Below are 18098 nucleotides of genomic sequence, written 5' to 3'. Positions count from 1 at the left end.
TTACGTTAAGAATTTTGTACACATTTTTTGTGATATTTTTATTTTCCATGTCAGTATTTTAACTTTAATATGTTATTAACATTGCACTGCTGGTTTTCCAAGTATGATAAATTAAAATAAAATTAAAATAAAATAATAAAAAAAAAGAAATACAATTGTTACATAATTTATTAAATAATTAAAAATAAACTAATATACAAATGGCAGTGAGAGATTAAAAAATGTAAAGTACCTAAGATGTATATGGATCATGGGTTTACAATGGTCAGTATCTAGTACTCACTCGAGGTTGTTCTGTAAGTAATATAAAACTCCCAGCTCATTTAGGGTCCTTGCGTTATCGGAGGTGTCCTTGCCCAGTGTCAGTTCCTCCAACTGAAGAGCACGACGCCTTAGGAGAGCAAACCCATACTAATGAGAGAGAAACGGAAAAGTGCTTGTTTTAGTCAATTCATGCATTCCCCATTAAATAATCTGGAACATATTGTCTAAGAACTCTTCATTGTGCCATTCCTCTGTTATTACTCTTGGAAATGTATGAATGAAATTGACAACAAGGAATAACCATTTCTGTTGATAAAAGGGTGTGTCCCTACACAGTCTGACACTGCCAGCACTCATTGGACTACTGTCAGACTGTGGATGGCCACGTCCCTTTAAAATAACAATGGTTATACCCATAAATCAATATTAATCACTTTCAGCCATGAGGGAACGCCATGTGACTGAGGCTTGGAATAGAATCTACGGGGTCCATGAAGGAGCGTGTGTAAAAAGATGCTACAAGGGACCATTTTTGGAAAAAAAAATTGTGAGGGCAAAACAGGAATAGTTACATAAGTGAGGTGATAGAACAGTCTAAAGAAGTGCGTTTTTAGGACACGCTTAAAACTGTGGATATTGGGAATTAATCGAATTGTCCTGGGTAGTGCATTCCAGAGAACAGGAGCAGCTCGTGAGAAGTCTTGGAGACGGGAGTGAGAGGTTTGGATTATTGAGGATGTTAGTCTTAGGTCATCAGCAGAACGGACGACACGAGTAGGGTGATAGAGATGAGGGAGGAGATGTAGGGTGGTGCAGAAATGTGGGTTTGAATTTATAAAGCTTTGTGAGATAGAGAACCCCGCACTGTGCCCTGACAGCAACATAAAATGGAAAAATGGAAACGGAGAGGTACATCTTGTGGGATTTTCCATGGGACCACAATGACAACATTTTATAACCTGCCTCTCGATATTTACTAGTGATGGAGGATTTATGTGCAAACTTGAAGATTCAATCCATTTCAGCAGTATGGAGAACGAGGAGAAGATTATTTATCCAGGAAAGATATTCTGAAATCCTAGTTCAGGGAGATCAGTAAGGAAATAAATACAGAAAAGATCTAACGAATAGGACCAGATTAACTAAGGCTCGCTTGGATGTAGCCACAGCTTAAACAGTGACATGTGCCACGCAACATTGAGATTTCAGGGTCACCTTGTGACATCACGTGGAATGATTTTCTTTAGTGTTCTTCTGTTGGTGGTGCAAAGACACAAACAGGTCACTTGCTAAGGCTTCAATTTGTCTGTATTTAAGACTAGGCCTACATGGCGATATTGTGATCGGGGTGTCAGCATCTCTATAGCATCACAGCTAATGGTTTCCTATGGTGTCCCATTGCCACTAGCGATCTATCACCACCGTGACACAGAGTTGTAAATGTGTGTTGGATTTTCTGTCATTGGTAGCGACTCGCACGTGACTTATTTGCATAGACTTACGTGCAAGTCTCATGGGACTGTGACTAGTCTGCCATTTGGCTATTCTTTTACATTAAAATGGCAGCTCTAAAATAATTACAAGACAGCAAGTCGCAGACAGGTTGTCGACATGTTTATGGTCACACATCTGAAAACTGATGTCGAGCGGCACATGTTAAAGTGTAGCTCCAGCCTAAGGGATCGGTTAAAATGTGAAAGGGCCAGCAAATAGACAAGAAGAGTAAATCTCCAGAATCCAAGCAGAGGTAGATCTGTAATAACACCAGGTCTTCAAGGGATTGATGGAAAATGTAAGAATTTACTACTGCAAAACAGACAGGAGAGCTGACCGCATTTCTTACACACTATTTCTGATAACACAAATTGTGTCTTTCCATAGATGTAATGTAAGGTCCCCGGGCATCACCGTGTACCCAACACTGACCTGCAACCATAGGGGTAGGTTCACACGACTAATGGACTGATTATTCGGATTACAGTTTGATCATTTTTTCTCGGACGTGGAGAGAATTAAAAAAGTTTCTTCGCCTTCTCCATTCGGTCAGTTTGTGAAAATCTGCCTGATTTTTTTCATGGACACAGACTTGCATGGCCGATTTTGATCTGACGTTCGGATCAAAATCAGACATGTCACCGATTTTCTCTACGAACATCACAGGTACAAGTGCCATCTGTGAAAACCACGGCTAGCACTTGTACGGGAAAATCATCCTACAGATATACAAAAAGAACACACTTTGGACCCTTTATTAATAATGTTTTTCACTTTTTCAGATTATCTTGAAAAAGCTTTTTCAACACTTCAGTAAAAGATGAAATTCTAGCTTGAAATCCCTTTATAATCAATGTCTGATGTAAAATAATAGCAATTGCCGAGAGCCAGCCAGTGTCATGAAGATTAATGGGAACATTACCACACTCCCTTTCCTTCTCGCAGCTTTCTGTCGGATCTTGAATGATCTTTTCTTAAGTTGTTCAGCTTGCTCATACCTGTACAAAACAAGACTCCGTCACATTACACTGCACACAATACCAGCTATATAATGGAGCTTGGGGTAACACAGGATGTAATAGGCTTCTTTGAAGTTAATATGTCCAGATATTAAAAAAGTGCAGGCACTGAATGTTACACTAAGCTGTGCTATTAATGCATGCGTGTGTTAGTAAGCACTATCCCATGCAGCGGAGGCAGAAGTGCGGTATAATTAGTAGCACACGTATGTTGGGTTTACTATCGGTCGTCTTACTTGTTTTGCTTCTGGTACAAGACAGCTAATGCATCGAGCTCCCAGGCTACTCTCAGGTGTTCGCTACCATAGGCATTTTCACTTATTTCTAGAGCCTGTTTATAAAGCTGCTCAGCATTTCCAAATTTCTTGGACTGTACATAGACTCCTGCCAGCTGGTGAAGGGACTGAGCCACACTGGGGTGATCCGGATCTAGAGCGGTCTCTCTGATCTCTAATGACCGCTGGAGAGGCGTCACAGCCTATGCATTAAAACAGGTGTAAGACCGCCGTACTACAGCTTTACAACACGATAGGAACATAGAGGAATAGAAATTTAGGACAACATATCAATGGGAGAAAAGTTATGAGCACACATTAGTTATCCAAACTATATGGATAAAATGGCTGGATCGAACAAGCGCCACCCCACCAAATTTAGATTCCTATTTGGTAGGATTAGATGGCCTTACAACCACACTCTTTATGGGATTGCCAGGCTGAAACTTTTTATCCTAAGTTTACTCAGGTAGTCAATGTAAGGTCAGTTTCACCCATCCGACATGGTACGAGTTTGGACTGCGATGTCTGGACCAGCCCACGGTCTCCTGACCTGAATTCGATAGCCTCATAGGTGTATATAGGCTGCTGAGTTTAGGTCATGGAACCCACGACTGGTTTGGACATCATAGAGAACATTGGATGTGTAAAGCCAGTGTAAGGTAGAATTACAGGTGAATGGAGTAGAGATGATGACAGGTCTTCAGTTGATGGCCATCTATTCTCCACAGGAGACATCCATCTAGAGTGAGGTTTCTGACACTATGCATATATTTTTCACTTAACAATGGTTTAAAAAATGTAATTTAGGATTTAATTAATAATATAAGAATTACCCATTATATAACATTTCTAAATGAAAGAATACATTCATGGTAGAAACAAGAGACCTGACTGAGGAGACCCAAGTCTTTGAGGAAACGCCCAAGTGTTTCATACAGGTCTGCTAAACACGTCATGGTCTCCTCTCCTTCACAGCTTTTTTCGTATTGCTTCAGAGCATCAAAGTATTCTGTGGCCATGGAGTTCTTGTCTTTTTCAACAAGTTGCCAGTAATTGAGCAGTTCAGCAAAATGCCCCCTGAGAACAAATAAAAACACTTAGCTGCTTCAGAAATGCCCAACAACTTTAATCGTCACCGATTTAGAAATGGCTCAGGAATGCCAAATGAAATTACTCTGCAATCATGTTCTATAATGTTATTTTAGAGTAAGCAGTTACATGGGATCATGCAGGTGCATAAGCGGGTGCCACCTATCAGGGACACCCGGACTTTACATAGAGAAGGCAGGGATGGTTTAATACCATCTCTGCCTTCCGGATCACTGAATAGGCATAGTATATAACAGTGCCTCCTCCTCTGGACCTAGAGATCATGTGACCACCGGGTGCTGGGAGGGAACAAGAGCTGCCGTGTCCTAGCAGATCCAGGAGGCTGAATTTGCCCTATAACTGGAACTAATATGCCGGCACCAGTTATAGGGGAAATCAGAAGAAGAAAAAAATGTAACAATAAAAGCTGCCACCAGTTCAAATCAGTGTTTCTAGCGTGACCCCAATAATAAAAAAAAAAAAAAACTAGACATGTGTCCGATATATAAAAAGATTAAATTATGAAAGTGCTCCTTTGGTGTGTATATATATATATATATTATATATAGTTATGAACAGAGGAAAATGGCCCAGTCTTGAGGATGTCAAGGACACAGATATGAAAGTCTTTTTCTCCATATCCAAGAATATTCTGTTGCCCCCCGTGTAGTTTGTTGTAAAGAAAACAAAAAAACAAACTTGCTTTACTCACCCTCCCCAGGTTTCAATGTTCGGTGTCTGCAGCAGCTCCCGGTGACGGTTATTGTGTGAAGCGCTGACGCCACACAACATCAGCGCTGCAGCCAATAACGGGGTTCAGCAGCTCTGCCCATGTAGACAGCATGGACTGCTGAACTCAGCGATTGGCTGTAGGCACTGTCGACGTGATGTCAGCACTGCAGGCTGCTATAGACACCGGTTGTAGTGGAGCAGACTTCGTGCTGGACCTGGGGTCTGTGAGTAAAGCCAGCTTTTTTATTTTTGGAGAGCCAAAATATCTGAAGCAGGGGTCTGACACCTGGCACACTCACCAGCTGTGGAAGGAAGTACATAGTGTAGAGAGACAGAAGAGCACAGCTTCAAACACTGGGTAGCGGCTGTTTTCGAGGCTGCAGCTCAGCTTGCATTGAAGTGAATGGGAGCTGAGCTTCAGTACCTGAGAATGGCACAACACAGTGTACACAGCATGGTCTCCCCTCTCCGTACAGTTTACTTCAGGTCACTGCAGGACCTGCAAACAGCTGATTGGTGGGCATGCCCGATGTTGGACTCCCACTGTTCTGATACGGATGACCTATCTTCAAGATACAGTGAAGGAAATAAGTATTTGATCCCTTGCTGTTTTTGTAAGTTTGCCCACTGACAAAGACATGAACAGTCTATAATTTTAAGGGTAGGTTAATTTTAACATTAAGAGATAGAATATCCAAAAAAAAAAATCAAGAAAATCACATTGTATAAATTAGAAATTTTTTTTTGCATTTTGCAGTGAGAAATACGTATTTGATCCCTTACAAACCATTATGAGTTCTGGCTCCTACAGACCAGTTAGACGCTCCTAATCAACTCGTTACCTGCATTAAAGACAGCTGTCTTACATAATCACCTGTATAAAAGACTCCTGTCCACAGACTTAATTAATCAGTCAGACTCTAACCTCTACAACATGGGCAAGACCAAAGAGCTTTCTAAGGATGTCAGGGACAAGATCATAGACCTGCACAAAGCTGGAATGGGCTACAAACGTAGGCATTAGACCTACCGGTAATAGGGTTTCCAGGAGTCCCTCATGACAGCACCCTCAGGAGGTCGTCCTTCATATCCTTGATAGTGACAGGCACCACACAAGAGGATAAAAGGCCCCTCCCTCCACCCCAACTCCAGTGATTTTTCAAGTACCACACCAGGATGAATGCAACTCTATTTTATTTGCCTTTCAACAATCTATGTTAATTTCACATAGCCTTTTAGGAATATTTAGGGAGGGAATATAATGGGTGCTGTCATGAGGGACTCCTGGAAACCCTATTACCGGTAGGTCTAATGCCTACTTTCCAGGACGTCCCTCCTGACAGCACCATCAGGAGAATACCAGAGTACACATTTTAGGGTGGGACCACTGCCTGGGAGGACCTTCCTTCTGAAGGCCATCTTTTGGCCTGATAGAATGTCCAATTTATAATGTTTACAGAAGGTGTTCACATTTGTTCAAGTTGCCGCTTTGCAGATTTGGTCCACAGATGCCCCTGCTCTTTCTGCCCATGATGCGGACATAGCACTGGTAGAATGGGCTCTAATATTTCCCCTCAGCTAAATAAGCTAGACTAATTACTGATCTGACCCATCTTGCTGATGTAGATTTTTTTGCTTTTTTCCCCTTATTCCCCCGCCCCCCACAATTGGTTGGAATCTATGCGGCAGTCCTTCTTGACCTCTAAGTATTGTAAAACTACTCTCCTGACATCAAGTGAGTGGAAGGCTAGTTCCTGATCATTCTTATAGTCCTGACAAAAAGAGGGTAGGACCACCTCCTGATTCATATGGAAAGGGGTAACTACTTTTGGTAAAAAAGTTGGGTCTAACCTGAGGATAATACAATCATCTAGGCATTTCAGGTATGGGTCTCTGATTGAGAATGCTTGAATCTCCCCTATCCTTCTCGCTGTGGTTATTGCGACTAGGAACACTGTCTTAAGTGAGAGTAATTTTTATGTTCAATTCCATGAGAGGCTCGAAGGGCTTCTTGCATAGGCTCTTTAGGAGCATGTTTAAGTCCCATGTTGGAATGTGGGATTTAATTGTTTGCCTTAACCTTGTTGTAGCCTTAACGAATCTTTCTACCCATGGATGGTGAGCTAGCGGATAATCCATGAAAGCGCTCAATGCAGCAATCTTACAGGTTTCTTACTATTTTGCATGGTTGAGATTACTGCGTCTGATAGGCCCCTAGATCTCAGAATCTGCTTTTCAGGGTCCATGCCGAAAGCTGGAGAAACTTCACATCGGGATGGAATATTGGGCCCAGAAACAACAAGTTCTGCCTCTCCAGAAGGATTATTGGATCCTCCAGGGACATTTTCTTCAGTAAGGGGCGCCAACTTCTCTTGGGCCAGAAAGGTAGGATTATTATCACCCTGGCTTGGTCTTCCTGAATCTTCTTTAGTACCCATCAAGGGTAAAAGGAGGGAATGCATATGCTAGATTCAGGTTTCATTTTTGAGATAAAGCATCTATCCCTTCTGGTCTGTCTTCTGGATTGAGGGAGAAGAATTTTTCTGCCTTTGCGTTTTTCCGTGTGGCGAAGAGATCCCATTGGGGAATGCTCCATCGATGTATTACCTGATGAAACCCCTCCCAGTTCAACTCCCATTCTGACTGTAGAACAGTTTCTCAACTGAGGAAGTCTGCTACTATACTGTGAGAACCTTTTAGATGCACTGCAGATATTGAAAGGACCGATTTTTCTGCCCACTGGAAGATTTTCCCCGCCAAGGATTGTAGAAGGTGGTGACGTGGACCTCGCTGATGTTTGAGGAAAGCCACTGATGTCATGTTGTCTGTTAATACTCTGACATGTTGACCTTTTAGATGTTTTTAACACCTTTTCAACGCCTCCCAGACGGCCTGAAGCTCTCTCAGATTTGATGATCTGGGACGATCCTGCGTCCACCAGTTACCTTGTAGGTATTGACTGTTTACGTGAGCCCCCCAGCCTCTGCTGCTCGCATCGGTAGAGAGTGTCATGAATCGGGTTAATTTCCACATGACTCCTTCCTGTAGGTTGGCCTTGGAGGTCCACCAAGTCAATGATCTTTTGGTTACCTTCGATAAGGAAACCCTTTTGTCCAGAACTACCATTTTCCGATTCCAGGTTGATAGAATTTGTTGCTGCAATTGTTTCGAATGGAATTGGCTCCACCTGACTCCCGGTATGGAAGCGGTCATGAGACCCAGGATTTTCATACATTCTCGAATGGTAACTTTTGTCCTCCTCCTGAATTTCTTGATCTTGGCCCTGAGCTCTGTCTGTTTCTTTTCCGGCAGAAAAGACATTTGTTGCTCTGAGTCTAGAAGGATTCCCCAAAATTCTCTTCTTTCTGGAAGATGTGATTTTTCCCAGTTTATAATCCATCCTAAATTTCTTAGGGTCAGGATGGTTGATGTTAGGTTGGTTTTTAGCTGCTGTGGAGAGTCTGCAAATACCAGGAAATCGTCTAGATATTGAATGATTAACATTCCTTGTTCCCTGAGGAATGCCATAACTTCGGCCATCGGTTTGGTAAAGACACGTGGAGCTGAAGTTAGGCCAAACGGAAGACAAGTGAACTGGTAATGTAGAATGGTGTCTCCTTCTTTTAGTGCAAACTGTAGAAATTTTTGGGATGGTGAATTGGGACATGATAAATAGGCCTCTTTGAGATCTATTGTACACATCACCATGTTGTGTCCAATTAAGGGAATTGTCGACCTGATTGATTCCATTTTGAATTTTTTTAAACAACTGATTAGAGACTTCAGATATATTATGGTGCGATAAATCGCCCCCGGGTTTCTTTATTGAAAAAAAAACAGAGTAAAAGCCCAGGAACTGTTCTGCTTCTGGTATCACTGCTCCTGAGTTTATCAGTTTTCTCACGTCTGTTAGCAGTCTTTTGGAGACCTTAGCGAATTGGGTTGTTGTCAGGTGAAACCTTCCCTGCGGAATCTGTCCAAATTCTATTTTGTAGCCCTGTGCGGTAAATTGGAGAATCCATGGGCTGTTGGTAATCTTCATCCATGCTCCATGGAAAAGTTGGAGCCTTCCTACTACTTTCCTGGCATCATCTTCTACTTGTGTTAGCACTTGTAGTGGGAAGGGGATTCCTCGAGATACCTCCTTTCTGGTAGCTCCATCTACTAGACTTTCCTTTTCCGGAATATTCTGGCTTTTGCTGGTAACGAGGTTTCCGAAAGGAGGACACCTTAGGTTTCTCCTCCAGAAATCCCTATTTCATCTGAGGCTTTCTCCAGCATTTCATCCAATACTGGACCAAACACCCGGAGGCCTGAAAAGGGAATGGCACACAATTTACTTTTAGAATGACTGTCTCCTGACCAGGTTTTTAGCCATATTGCTCTTCTAGATGCAGTAGAAAGGGCCCCATTCTGAGCAGCAAATCTTATTGATTCTGCCGAGGCGTCGGCGACAAACCCTGTTGCCATCTTAAGTATTGGAATTGAGTACAGGATCTCCTCTCTGAATGTCTTCTTCCTCAGGTGGTCTTCCAGTTGTTCCAGCCATATGCTCATGGATCTTGCTACTGAAGTGGATGAGATATTGGCTTTTATTATCGCCGCAGATGTTTCCCAGGTCTTTTTAAGGAGACTGTCTGCCTTCATATCCATTGCATCCTTTAGAGACGATGAATTCTCAAACGAGATGGATGTTTTTTTCGCTACCCTGGCAATCGGGATATCAATTTGTGGGGTTTCGTCCCATAATTTTATATCTTCTAGTTCGAATGGTAGACGAGTTCTGAAGCTTCTGGGAATTACTAGCTTCTTCTCTGCGTCCTTCCACTCTTCCAGGATCATTGCCTTAAGTTGATTATTCACAATAAAAACCTTATTCCTGCGGGTTCTCAACATCCCCCCAAACATCTCATCCTGCACGGATGATGGTTGATAAGTGTCTTCTATCTGCATAGTGTTTCTTACTGCAGTTAACAGTGTATCGGTATCTTCCCAGGAGAAGAGATATTTTTTCTTTTCTTCTGGGGGGGGGGGTTAATGATCTTCCCTGTCCTGATCAGGGGCAGAAAAATCCGACAACTCTTCTTTCCCAGAACTGGACTCCAGCTCTTGACGTGGCCTCTTGAGACGGGGCGCACCCTGAGGAGCTTGTGGAGCGACTAAATCTGTGACAGTACTCTGCACTCCCTCTCTCTACTATGGCTCGTAAGTCTGACATGAAGGAGGAATGTTGTTCTTTGACAATTTTTGCAATACAGGTCGAGCATAACAGTTTCCTGTATGTGTCTGGTAGTTTCTTGTTACAGATGGCAAATCTTGTTTTCTTAGGAGCTGATGTCATCAAGTTTTTTTTAGGTGTCTCCTTGTCCTAAAATGACAAGGAGCAAAAGACTTTTTACTACCGTATACAAATGGGAATGTGGTGAGAAGAGGGGAAGTATTCAGTAAACTTACTTGGACTGGAGGTTCAGTCAGCGTGTCAGAACGACCAGTGGTTTGATCTGCCATTACTGGTGTGCTGGTTGACTGACAGCCTCTCTCACCTGTCTTCCATCTGCATACTCGCGATAAAAAGGCGTTTCTCCTAATTTTCAGTTTGGCGCCATTTTTTTCAAATTTTCCGGACGTGCGTTCCACTGTGGAACGCACACCGGCTACTAGAGGTTCACGTATCGCTCCTTCTGTAACCGGAAGTGCTGTCTCCGCCATCTTGTGGCGCACGCTGGAGCTATGCGCAGGGCGGCAGTTGCCGGAACCCAGAGCCCCCTTTGGGTGTGTGTGTGTGTGTGTGGGGGGGGGGGGGGGGGGGAGACGGTTCCACCACTCCTACCGGAAAAAGGCTGAGGGACCCCTGGTTTCAGCGGGGCGTCGGCCTCTCGACCCTGGCAGGAGGGAGGGGCCTTTTAACCTCTTGTGTGTTTCCTGTCCCTATCAAGGATATGAAGGACGACATCCTAATGGTGCTGTCAGGAGGGACGTCCTGGAAACCATAAGTAAGACGCTGGATGAGAAGGAGACAACTGTTGGTGCAATGGTAAGAAAATGGAAGAAATAAAAAATGACTGTAAATCGACATCGATCTGGGGCACCATGCAAAATCTCAACTAGTGGGGTATCCTTGATCATGAGGAAGGTGAGAGATCAGCCTAAAACTACACGGGGGGAACTTGTTAACGATCTCAAGGCAGCTGGTACCATAGTCATCAAGAAAACTATTGGTAACACATTACGCCTTAAAGGTTTAAAATCCTGCAGTGCCCGCAAGGTCCCCCTGCTCAAGAAGGCACATGTGCAGGCCCGTCTGAAGTTTGCCAATGAACACCTGGATGATTCTGTGAGTTATTGGGAGAAGGTGCTGTGGTCAGATGAGCCAAAAATTGAGCTCTTTGGCATTAACTCAACTCCGTGTGTTTGGAGGAAGAGAAATGCTGCCTATGACCCAAAGAACACCGTCCCCACTGTCAAGCATGGCGGTGGAAACATTATATTTTGGGGGTGTTTCACTGCTAAGGGCACAGGACTACTTCACTCAATGGGAGAATGGATTGAGCCATGAACCGTAAAATCCTGAGTGACAACCTCCTTCCCTCCACCAGGACATTAAAAATGGGTCGTGGCTGGGTCTTCCAGCAAGACAATGACCCAAAACATACAGCCAAGACAACAAAGGAGTGACTCAAAAAGAAGCAAAGTAAGGTCATGGAGTGGCCTAGCCAGTCTCCAGACCTTAATCCCATAGAAAACTTATGGAGGGAGTTGAAGCTCCAAGTTGCCAAGCGACAACATCAAAATCTGAATGATTTACAGGTGATCTGCAAAGAGGAGTGGACCAAAATTCCTCCTGACATGTGCGCAACCCTCATCATCAAGTACAAAAAACATCTGACTGCTGTGCTTGCCAACAAGGGTTTTGCCACCAAGTATTAAGTGTTGTTTGCCAGAGGGATCAAATACTTATTTCTCACTGCAAAATGCAAAAAAATTTATATAATTTATACAATGTGATTTTTCATTATTTTTTGGGGGACATTCTCTCAATGTTAAAATTAATCTACCCTTAAAATTATAGAATGTTCATGTCTTTGGCAGTGGACAAACTTACAAAAACAGCAGGGGATCAAATAATTCTTTCCTTCACAGAAGATATTTTCCCAAGTCCTGGAGAACCCCAAGTTTTATGAAGTCAATGTAGTGAAATGTATGTGAAACAAGATAAAATAGCCTCACACTGCAGAATATGTTAGAATAACTGATGTGTTCAGCCACAGACGAACCTTTTGTAAAGATTCTGAGATACAAACAAGTTCATGAGACACCGGTGGAGCTTCTGCTTCTCCCCTTGTTGCTGGAAAAGCCACGTGAGCTCATCTGCGCTCCTCCATGTCACTCTGTCCCGGCTAGGAAAAGGAGCAACAGATCAGAGCCAAAATGCACAACAAAAATGACAACTCAGCAGCAATCTCCCTTTTAAAGAGGAACAGAGGACTTGGCAGCCTGCTGGCAAAGCACAATGTACACAGGAAGCTGCCAATCAGTGGTGTGGGTGGGGCTATACAAGGCTCAGCATTCTGAGCACTGCTACATCTAAGGCAGAGAAAACAGGGATTCTATCCAACGTAAATAAAGGAGTCCAGTAAGTGACATCGCAGGAATCAGGCTCTCTGCCCGTACATCAATGCTGCAGTCAGATTACATAGCAAAACATGCTGACACATTCCCTTTAAAGAGGACCTTTCTTCAGGTTAAAAGTGTCCAGTTTCTGCCATTATATTATTCCTGCTGTTCCCCTGAATATTTTTTTTTTAAACTGCCATATAATTTAAGAGAAATGGGCCTTTTTTCAGTGGTAATTTTGTGGTGATTGGAGTACATAGCACAAACCTGATGATAGATTCCCTTTAACACTTGTTTTCCCTATATCCTAGTCTATCTCATAGTTTCACAAAATATAAATAAAGAATTCTATATGTATATAAAGTATTAGAGAGACAAAAAAGAAAGAAGTTTGCACTCCAAAGAAGTACAGAGCAATAATTTGTATAGGGGGTGGGGGTGGATTACGGTGGCGAGAGAGATCCCTTAGATCACACATGACAAACTCCGACCCGTGGGCCAAGTCTGGACCTCAGGGTGATTGCATGTTGCCCACAACGCTGGGGACTATGTGGGGCCCATTATACCGTACGGAGGACTGTGTGGGGCCCATTATACCGTACGGAGGACTGTGTGGGGCCCATTATACCGTACGGAGGACTGTGTGGGGCCCATTATACCGTACGGAGGACTGTGTGGGGCCCATTATACCGTACGGAGGACTGTGTGGGGCCCATTATACCGTACGGAGGACTGTGTGGGGCCATTATACCGTACGGAGGACTGTGTGGGGCCATTATACCGTACGGAGGACTGTGTGGGGCCATTATACCGTACGGAGGACTGTGTGGGGCCATTATACCGTACGGAGGACTGTGTGGGGCCATTATACTGTACGGAGGACTGTGTGGGGCCATTATACTGTACGGAGGACTGTGTGGGGCCCATTATACTGTACGGAGGGCTATGTGGGGTCATTATACTGTATGGAGGACTGTGTGGGGCCCATTATACTGTACGGAGGACTGTGTGGGGCCCATTATACTGTACGGAGGACTATGTGGGGCCCATTATACTGTACGGAGGACTATGTGGGGCCCATTATACTGTACGGAGGACTATGTGGGGCCCATTATACTGTATGGAGGACTTTGTGGGGCCCATTATACTGTACGGAGGACTGTGTGGGGCCCATTATACTGTACGGAGGACTGTGTGGGGCCCATTATACTGTACGGAGGGCTATGTGGGGCCATTATACTGTACGGAGGATTGTGTGGGGCCCATTATACTGTACGGAGGGCTATGTGGGGCCATTATACTGTATGGAGGACTATGTGGGGCCCATTATACTGTACGGAGGACTACATGGGGCCCATTATACTGTATGGAGGACTACGTGGGGCCATTATACTGTATGGAGGTCTGCGTGGGGATCACCGTTGAGGGATCATACTGTGATGGTCACCATACCTTGCTGGGGGGGTACAGTAGAGTCATCATACTGTGGTATGGATTGTGCCGCGAAGAAATTCACTGTGGGGGTGTCATACTGTGTTTGGGCACACGTTTGTTGGCATCATACTGTATTATCTGTATTATTTATCCTTTGCTATTACATATTTAAATTAGGCCATTGGGTCACATGCTCTTACATAAATTATTAGATTATTCCAGTATGCCCCATTTGTGATTATGCGCTAATGTTATTCTAAGAACTATTAATTAAAATGTACTTTGTTAGTCTGGCAACCCCTTTTAAGTTGGTTTCCATATGAAACGTTTTATCATTATATTTGATAATAAGGAAAAACGTTCTCAATTGTACTTTTTTTTTTTTTTAATAAATATCAAGGTTGGACCGCGACTTTGTCCAAGTTTTTAATTTTGGCCTCTGTATTTGAGTTTGACATCCCCGCCTTAGAGGGAGATGAGCCATTCCCCATCTCTCGGACTATTTCCTCCATTTATTGCAGTGGAAGGCCTACTTTTTTGGATTGCTGTACTAGGAAGGCAGAGTGCTTTATTCTTGTACATGTTAATTGCAGCTCCACTGTAGAAGCCCCTTATTACTGACTGCAATGGATCTACATTATACCACTTTCTCAAGAGATCAGGCATTGCCCCTTCCTGTTGTGCACTGGATATTGCTGTGCACCTTATACTTCAATCCCTTATCTCACCTCTATGACACTTAAGGCCCCCATACACATTAGACTAACGTCAGCCGAACCCACCGATATCAACGTATTGGGCCAACAGTCTGATATTTATGGGGGCCCAACAGATAATTGTATGGTAATGGCCGGGTGAGATAGCGGACAGCTAAATGAGACATCTGTCGGCTGTCAGATACCTAAAGTGTGTGGGGGGCTTTAGCTTCAGCAGTTATAACAGATGCCCGATGTTAGTATTTATCTTCTACCAGTCAAGCAAGAGAATCCCTTAATAAGCCAAAAACCAAATTACTGTACCTCAACTGTGCAGTGAAGTATTGTATGAGCTTTTCTCTGTACTCGGACACAATATTGTGCCCTCCATGCATATACTCCAGCCTCGCAGCTTCCCACGCCTGAAGAGAGAACGCACAAAAATGACAATAGTCTTCGCCTTGTCTAAATGCAGATAATACTGAAAAGTGCCCATATGATACCTATATTTATATTATGTGCCACTTTTGCCTATTTTCTTACACATACCTCTTTGTTACCATCAAACCTGTGCCTTTATTCGTCCCTGCATGTAAATATGTTTTTTGGCTACTAGACATTGTTTTTGCCATTTCAGGTACTTAAAGGGAATCCATCATCAGGTTTTTGCTATATCATCTAACAGCAGCATAAGGTAGGGGCGGGGACACTGATTCCAGAGATGTATCACTTAGTTTACTAGATACAGCAGTTATAATAGAATCACAGTTTCCTCTTTTGCAGATTTAGCAGAGCTTGGAATGCTGAGATTGTATAACCCCGCCCACACCACTGATTGGCAGTGCTGGGGACGTGGCTTGACCAGGATGCACAAGGACAGTTGTCCTGTAGTGATAATCTCCTGCTGATAAAACACTGATTGTATAGAAACAGCAAAGCACAACCTTGTAAGTGACAGATCGCTGGAATCAGGATCTGTGCTCCTACAATATGGTGCTCTCAGTTTACATAGCAAAAGCCTGGTGACGAAATCCCTTTAAAGTTCTTGTGATTGCTGTGTGTCCTAGTGGTTGGATCCCAAACAATCAGTATGTTATATCCTATACTTTGGATAGGGGATCACTTTCAATTCTGGAAATACCCTTTTAAGATTTCCATATATCCAAATTCTACAACTACTGTTTCCAATTAAATCAATATACAATTTAACCGTTTTAAAAGAACTCAGATTAGAGCACAGGGCGTCCTGTCCTCAGTGTCCCTATGGATTACAGGTCTAAACATCACATTGTAAAGTATGTATGGATTAATGGATCTCAGATATATACAGTGTTAGAACATACCTGGAGATGTTGAAACTGGAGTAGTCCACAGCTATACCTAAGTACAACCATCTTATGAAGGTGATGGACCAAAAATGTCAATACTGGCCATGTCAGTCCAGGGCACAGCTCCATCAGCTCACATTCACTCACTCCATTGTGGCTTATGCTGATCAGACTAAGAATCTATAGTAAAATACAATACAGATAAGTGATATCACTTTTGTCAATGACGTCACTAATGTAACACAGAGAAAAAGCATCGGCAATACGCCCACTGAACGGTGCTGCACTGAGCTTAATTTCAAATATAATTGTTAGAATTAGAAGAATAGTAGAATAAATCTATTAGAATAATCTACATATGCCATTCTCTTCTGCGGGTTCTTTTAGGAGTGGCGACCACAGTGCACACACAAGGAAACGCAATGTTGTGTCCAGAGTAGAAGCCGCTGTACAGGTCCGTCATTGAGCCCTGAATGCTCCCCGTACGACCATGCTGTAGGTGTCATCCTAAACATCAGGGATCATTTCTGGCTTTAGCTGGGTGCTGGCTTCTTACCTCTCTCATGAACTCCTTGTCTCTTGCAGTTGGCAGGAATTCCTGCACTGTGTGAAGTGCAAGCCGATACAAAGACACCGTATCCTGACACTGCAGGCAGAGCGGCAGCACCTCCGTAACGTCCCCCATGCTCGCAGCCCTGAACACAACACAGTTACGTTACTAATCGGATTTCATTTTGACATCTTTGTAGGATCAAGACTAAAAGCAGTGACCACTCAATGACATACAACTCCCATATTATGCTCTCCCCTTTTACCAATGTATTGTACTGCATTTTATAGCAGCAATTTTGCAGCTACGATTTATTATCATACTAAAGGTAAGGGGACCATGTTAAAGGGGCTTTACACTATTAAACAACCATTACTGAATCACTTCAGGGCCCCCTAGAAAAGAAAAACAATTGATATTCATGTCCTGCATGGTTTAACAATGGTGGCAATGCTTTTCCTGGCGTATCACGTGACAGTGTTGTGTCATGTGACTGCTGTAACCAATCAGCAGCCACTGATCAGTTGCAGCTCATCAATATTCCGTCTAAGTGGACAAAATCGTAACAGCTGCAGCCAATCAGTGGCTGTCACATGACTCCTGGGTTGTCCAGAAAATGTGAAGACACACACACACACACACACACACACACACACACACACACAGTACAGACCAAAAGTTTGGACACACCTTCTCATTTAAAGATTTTTCTGTATTTTCATGACTATGAAAATTGTACATTCACACTGAAGGCATCAAAACTATGAATTAACACATGTGGAATTATATACTTAACAAAAAAGTGTGAAACAACTGAAAATATGTCTTATATTCTAGGTTCTTCAAAGTAGCCACCTTTTGCTTTGATGACTGCTTTGCACACTCTTGGCATTCTCTTCATGAGCTTCAAGAGGTAGTCACCGGAAATGGTCTTCCAACAATCTTGAAGGAGTTCCCAGAGATGCTTAGCACTTGTTGGCCCTTTTGCCTTCACTCTGCGGTCCAGCTCACCCCAAACCATCTCGATTGGGTTCAGGTCTGGTGACTGTGGGGGCCAGGTCATCTGGCGTAGCATCCCATCACTCTCCTTCTTGGTCAAATAGCCCTTACACAGCCTGGAGGTGTGTTTGGGGTCATTGTCCTGTTGAAAAATAAATGATGGTCCAACTAAACGCAAACCGGATGGAATAGCATGCCGCTGCAAGATGCTGTGGTAGCCATGCTGGTTCAGTATGCCTTCAATTTTGAATAAATGCCCAACAGTGTCACCAGCAAAGCACCCCCACACCATCACACCTCCTCCTCCATGCTTCACGGTGGGAACCAGGCATGTAGAGTCCATCCGTTCACCTTTTCTGCGTCGCACAAAGACACGGTGGTTGGAACCCAAGATCTCAAATTTGGACTCATCAGACCAAAGCACAGATTTCCACTGGTCTAATGTCCATTCCTTGTGTTCTTTAGCCCAAACAAGTCTCTTCTGCTTGTTGCCTGTCCTTAGCAGTGGTTTCCTAGCAGCTATTTTACCATGAAGGCCTGCTGCACAAAGTCTCCTCTTAACAGTTGTTGTAGAAATGTGTCTACTGCTAGAACTCTGTGTG

The 18098-nt window shown here is 43.4% G+C and overlaps 1 protein-coding gene across 2 annotated transcripts in view; it reads right to left on the bottom strand.

Moving 5' to 3' along the window:
- Positions 1 to 18098, bottom strand: part of NPHP3 (nephrocystin 3) — a 64191-nt gene that overhangs the window by 11191 nt on the left and 34902 nt on the right. For both annotated transcript variants that reach the window (XM_073678103.1, XM_073678102.1), the window contains exons 17-24: positions 16504 to 16642; positions 15963 to 16127; positions 14944 to 15041; positions 12151 to 12273; positions 3943 to 4132; positions 3014 to 3255; positions 2681 to 2756; positions 284 to 411 (exon numbers count right to left, since the gene is read on the bottom strand). In XM_073678103.1, the coding sequence (XP_073534204.1) occupies positions 284 to 411; positions 2681 to 2756; positions 3014 to 3255; positions 3943 to 4132; positions 12151 to 12273; positions 14944 to 15041; positions 15963 to 16127; positions 16504 to 16642 (1161 nt within the window). The remainder of the gene's footprint in view (positions 1 to 283; positions 412 to 2680; positions 2757 to 3013; positions 3256 to 3942; positions 4133 to 12150; positions 12274 to 14943; positions 15042 to 15962; positions 16128 to 16503; positions 16643 to 18098) is intronic.

Source organism: Phyllobates terribilis, unplaced genomic scaffold, assembly GCF_046119375.1.
Source record: "Phyllobates terribilis strain yellow unplaced genomic scaffold, ASM4611937v1 Scaffold_4__5_contigs__length_816908805, whole genome shotgun sequence".
Taxonomy (NCBI): domain Eukaryota; kingdom Metazoa; phylum Chordata; class Amphibia; order Anura; family Dendrobatidae; genus Phyllobates; species Phyllobates terribilis.
Note: the sequence above shows the minus strand (reverse complement) of the source record. Positions and strands in the feature narration are given on the sequence as shown.